General features: G+C 35.0%; 1 protein-coding gene across 1 annotated transcript in view; it reads left to right on the top strand.

Annotated features, from left to right (window-relative positions):
• LOC106102679 overlaps positions 1-5,966 on the top strand; it is a 37,283-nt gene that overhangs the window by 12,081 nt on the left and 19,236 nt on the right. Inside the window, exons 2-3 of the mRNA XM_013282600.1 lie at positions 305-403; positions 1,280-1,419. Of these exons, the coding sequence (XP_013138054.1) occupies positions 305-403; positions 1,280-1,419 (239 nt within the window). The remainder of the gene's footprint in view (positions 1-304; positions 404-1,279; positions 1,420-5,966) is intronic.

A 5,966-nucleotide genomic window follows, 5' to 3' on the forward strand; every position in this document is an offset into this window, starting at 1 on the left:
TAGGCAACGCATCTGCAATTGCGGATGTTTATGGGCAGCGGTCGCTTTCCATTTCGGTGGATTGAGGTGGCCGCTTGCTCGTTTGCCATCTTATATTACAAAAAAAACATTCTCTACCACTGGGGCTACTCTCAAACTTCGTATCTTATCCATTCGTTACCCGACACATCCATCTTAACATTCGCATTTCTGCCGCATGTAGTCTCCTATCTGTGCTATTTACTCTTCGACTACCCAGATATCATCGATGTACTTGTCTCTATTTTTGTCTATAATAATGAAAGAGATGTATGTATCATTTCAGATGAGCTGATGAATTTGAACGATACTTCAGAACAAGTTCTGGCGCTCGTACCACCGGAGCTGCACAAATATCTGACAGTACACTACAAGAATGTAACAGGTCAGTCTACTTTCTCACACTTATTGAACAAAGTGAGATAGAAATAACTATTTCAGTATAACAGGAACTTTTGTTCATTTGTTTTGACAGAAAAATGGCATTTCCTTTGTCGATCGATTTTTATAAGCAAATATCAAAATTCAAATTTGGATAACAATTACCGTTACCAGGAATCTAATTTTGCTTGTAATTGGCTTGTAGTTTTTGTCCCTTGATTTATTCCAATTTATTTACCACCTAAGTTTAATAGCGTGAAAATATATAGCCTAAAGTCTTAACTGTAGGGCTTTTTATTAAAGAAATAGTTTTTCAAAAACATAAATTGATTAACTTCCGACCGCGACTCCGTGCCCGTGGAATTAAAAAAAGCAAAAGTGAGTAGCCTTCTAGACTATCCTCTACGTCTTTGCCAAATTTCATCAAGATCCGTTCATCCGTTTAGGTTGCAAACTCTAACAAACATCCATCAATCTAAACTTTCGTATTTATGATCATTATTTCCCCTGCCTTATCCTACTCCCGTAGGGTCGGCGCACCGGGTTTTCGTCTTCCAAAGCACTCTATCATCCGTCATCTCAGTCATCACTCCCTTCATCATGTCACCTTTCACACAATCCATCTATCTCTTTCTACGTCTACCTCTACCGGTATACCACATTCATAACTAACGTCCTTCTTACATGCGATTCATCCCTTCTCATAACATGCCCCACTCTAATCTTTTACTCCTTATTTTCTCAACCCCTGGGGCTACTCTCAAACTTCCTCTAATATACTCATTTCGTATCTTATCCAATCGTGTTACCCACGATACCAATGATGTATGATTGTAGACTTAAAAAGTCGATTGTTTTAACTCTTTTTGATATATTCCAGTGAATTCCACGGAAAAAGCTAATCCAAAGAACGTGTCAGATATCAAGCGAGCTATACAGAGATATAATGACGCACAGACTGTATACAACGAAGATATTTTCGGCCCCGTGCAAAATGACACCATCATTATTGCTATCCAGGTATGTAAATTAAACATCTAGCTGTTGCCCGCGACTTTACCTGTGTAATAAAAAATATAGCCTATGTCACTCACAGATAAATTACCTTTCTAATGGTGAAAGAATTTTTGAAATCGGTTCAGTAGTTTTTACGTGAATCGACTACATATATTTTTATATTAGGTTTTTATGTTACCGAGGTTTGAGTTATCGAGGTTCTACCGTACTAATGAATCATTAGGTAATCTATACTAATATTACAAAGAGGAAAGATTTATATTTAAATACTAGCTGTTCCCATGCGGCTTCATCCGCATAATATTATGAAAATTTTATTTAATTGTTTACATGCGTCAAATTATCAATAGCAAATGTATAAATGACATGACATGACAAACCTTAGCAATCTTGCTTCCTTGATGTTGGCAGCAACTTATGGTCTCTTTCCCACATTAGAGTTTTTATCCAAAATATTTACCCCCTAAGTTTAATGGCGTGTAAATATATAGCCTAAAGCGTGACGCAAGTGTAGGGCTTTTTATTAAAAAAAGAAGTATTAAAAAATATGCTGTAATTGCTGACATGTTAGGTAACAAAGAAGTGTGTTTACGCTTTATTATAATAGTATAGATAACTTCAAAATAATAATATGTTCCCTTCCCATCAGAGCCCAAAACCTCTAACATAGACCCTTGATAACTTAAAACCTCTATAACTTAAAATATTATATGTTTCCCTTGGACTTTAAGTAAGCCTTTACTGTATTAGGTTTAACTAGGAATAAAACTCAGGGAGTTCGGAAACGCATTTCATGAAGTTATTGAACGGATAACTAACAGTTACATATAGCTGGGAAACCGGCCATTTTAGGTGTAACACCAACAGAAATTCTTGGTTGTATTTGGTCGCTAGGAAATCAAAAAAAAATTTTTTTTCAAACATTTTATTTCACGGCATAAACTTTGTCTTCGGTAATTTCCTTCTAGCTAGTATCAGATCCCTTCCAGTCAGTCCAGTCAGTATTATTTGCTTAGGCATCAAGTTATCTGACACTTGGAAAGTTTTAATTTGAACTTTTTTTGTCTTCTTCACTTTCGGTGTGATATCCTCTACCCAGATCTTCTGCTGGGATTCCGATAAACCGGTCAGAAGACGGAATTTCCTTTTTACCTGGAAAGATTTCTCTATGTACTATCTATTGGTTTTGCCTTCGACTCCGTTAAGGAATCTATACTATTATAATAAAGCGTAAACACACTTCTTTATTGCCTAAGATGTCAGCAATTGCAGCATATTTTCGAATAACTCTTTTTTTTAATTAAAAGCCCTTCATTTACGTCACGCTTTAGGCTATATATTTTAACGCCATTAAACTTAGGAGGTAAATATTTTGGATTAAAATCCTAAGGAGGGAAAGAGACCATAAGTTGCTGCGAACATCAAAGAAGCAAGATTGTCGTAATGTCATGTCACTTTGACATTTGCAATTGATAATTTGACAAATGTAAACAATAAAATCAAATTTTCATAATTTCATGCGGATGAAGCCGCACGAATACAGCTAGTTAAGACTAAAATACATCTATGTGTTCCAGACTATTCTCTATATCAGTGTATATTTCTTTGACCGCCCCCCTTTGAAAATCAATAATCTTAAACCCCCCCCCATTTTTACATTTATAGTGAAATTGAAAATACTATGTAAAAATAAATGAAAATACAAATTATACATCGCCCCCTAACCCATATCAATGCCCTCAATTTTTTCTGGGGCCCTATAACGCCCCTCTCTGGGTTTCAAACGCCCCCTAGGGGGCGTTATCGCCCACTTTGAGAGGCACTGCTTTTTATGTATGACAATCATCGAGATCCGTTTAGGATACAAACTCTAACATCCATCTAAACTTTCGTATTTATATTGTTAAGATTGGAGTGTCTGTATGTAATATACAATAGAAAAAAAAACATTTTGTTTTTATTTTTGTCTGTCTCCATAATGGCTGGATTATAACGGAACTTTTATTGAAGATGTTGTAAGCTTGAAAATGCTTTTTTAAATTGGTTTCTGGACAGATTATAAAATGACGGTATTCATAGTTTTACGGTGACTTACCATTTTTTCCTTTGATTTTTCTGTTTTTGATATGTAATGCGGTATATGTGTCATCTGTCTAGGTATTTTAACTCGTCCGAATTTAACTTTTGGATAATCCGGTTTTTGATACCTAAGGAAAAATATTATTATTAAATTGTAAAAAAAGAATTAAAAATAACAAATACATACCATACTAAATCCCAATGATCCAAATATACGGGTTCTGGCATAATTATTTTCATCCAACGTAATATGTCGCATCTGTAAAAATTTTAATCTATGATCATGTCAACATATGAAGATAAACGCATTTGAAGAGCGAGATAGATATACAAAAACTAGATGTGCGACAGAGAAAGAACATCTGCTTCTAACGCGTGTAATAGCTTTCTTGACGCATAAAGAGCGAGACGGATATATGCAAAATCAATGGGGATGTTTAATATTTTAAAGACAGTATTTTAAAACCTATAATAACATTTAGAGACCTTATATGTTTGTCTTCATTGAAATATAAATTAAAAACGCTGCAATATTTTTTACCCTCCATTACTCTATCTCAAACACCAATCAGAGCTCGGTGACGTAGCTTCTTCGCAAACAACATGGCAGTGTGACCAGCTTCAGTGAATGTCAGTGCATTTTGTAGTTATAATTTTTTTTAATGATTATAATAATTGAGTTTGCGTGTGTTATATTATGAGGACTCCATTATTAAGTGTTTTTATATTTACGACATATTTTACAAGCAAATTTTTCGATCATAGTGATCGAAAAAAAAATAGTAAAAGTTATTTGAATAGCTAATTCAATTTACGTCTGGTCACTTTGAATGACTTTGACAGACCGCGACGCGAGGTTTGTTAACAAAGAAGTGACGTCATGTCATGAGGCGTTTTCGCGGTCTTTCGGGAAGTTGTTTTTAGTTAAGTGTTTTTGTAATTAAATGTTGCGTATGTGATTTTATTATATTTTTTTTCTTGTTTAGATATGGTTTATCTACATAATAAAAGCAATTCCAAAAATTAGGAAACATCCCCATTAGTGTGACAGGGAAAGAACAACTTACCGAGTCCAATTCCTTCTTATACCCCAACTAGGGCCAGTTCTAGATTTAAACCATGTACAATGTGTTAATGGTTTCCGTGGCGGTAGACCGATACTTCGAGCAAATCTTATAAACTCCGTACTGTACAGTTGACGGACTTTAGACGTTATTATCTAGGACATAAGATACATTTTAAATTAACACGTGACACAGGGGACATGTGACACTAAATTTTAGCTCTGTAGCTTTCGCGCGCAACTCCGTCCGCGTGGAATTAAAAAAACAAAAGTGACTAGCCTATGTGTTCTTCCAGACTATCCTTCAAATCTGTACCAAATTCCATCGAAATCCATTCAGTCGTTTAGGCTACGAACTCTAACAAACATCCATCCATCCATCCATCCATCCATCCATCTAAACTTTCGCATTTATAATATTAGTAAGATTAGCGCCCTCTGCCAATGTCTAAAAAGTGTTACTCATTGTCTCGTCTTGTGTCAATATTCTATGCCAATTTTTTTACAACTGTCACTATAAGTTGCCTAATCTTTGACCATTTCTACCAATAGACTTGCATACTCTTTGGTCTAAGGGCGAGCGCACACTTTTCACGAAACAATCGCACAACTATGTTGTTTAAAATGTAAAATAAAATAATCAATAATTAATAAATTTATAAAGTAATAAACTACCAACTGTATAAAATAAACTACCAATAGACAAGATAAAATTGTCGGACGCCTGTGGCAACACCAGCTTCCGACTCGCCCACTCACTCAACGAACGACATCAAGGAAACAAGCGAAAACTGCGGACGGCCGTCCGCCGTTAACAAAATTGTATAATTGTACGTATTCGTCCCCCTGCTACAATTTCAAGCAAAATTAACAACAAACAAATCAAAAACAATGTCGTCTGTCAATTGTTTCGCAGCCTTCAACTGTTTAGTTGCACAACTAAAAATCGAGTAGTGCACTTCCATAAGGTCATAGGAATCAAAGCCAGACTACACAGTTGTATCTAAATCTTACCTTCACGTGTTCAAAGTCTCGTATATTCATTAAAGGTAACTTTGAAGGGTCTTCTAACATTAACAATCTCAGTCCATCGATGTAATTGACAAGTATGCATTCCTGAAATTACCAAATAGATGTAATTATTTTTTTCGAATTGGTGTATGAGGAATTAAAAAAAAAGTAATAAATATATCCTATATCATTAAGTGATAATGTAGCTTTCTAATGGTAAAAGAATTATTAAAATAACTCCAGTAGTTTTTGAGTTTATTCGTTACATACAAATATTAATTTTTCACCATCTTTTCCCTGCTTTATCATACCCTCGTAGCGTCGATGCACCAGGTTTTTGTCCTCTAAATAACTCTATCAACCGTCATCTCAGTCACTCCCTTCTCGATCATGTCAC

This window comes from Papilio polytes, unplaced genomic scaffold, assembly GCF_000836215.1.
Source record: "Papilio polytes unplaced genomic scaffold, Ppol_1.0 DF824493.1, whole genome shotgun sequence".
Lineage (NCBI taxonomy): Eukaryota > Metazoa > Arthropoda > Insecta > Lepidoptera > Papilionidae > Papilio > Papilio polytes.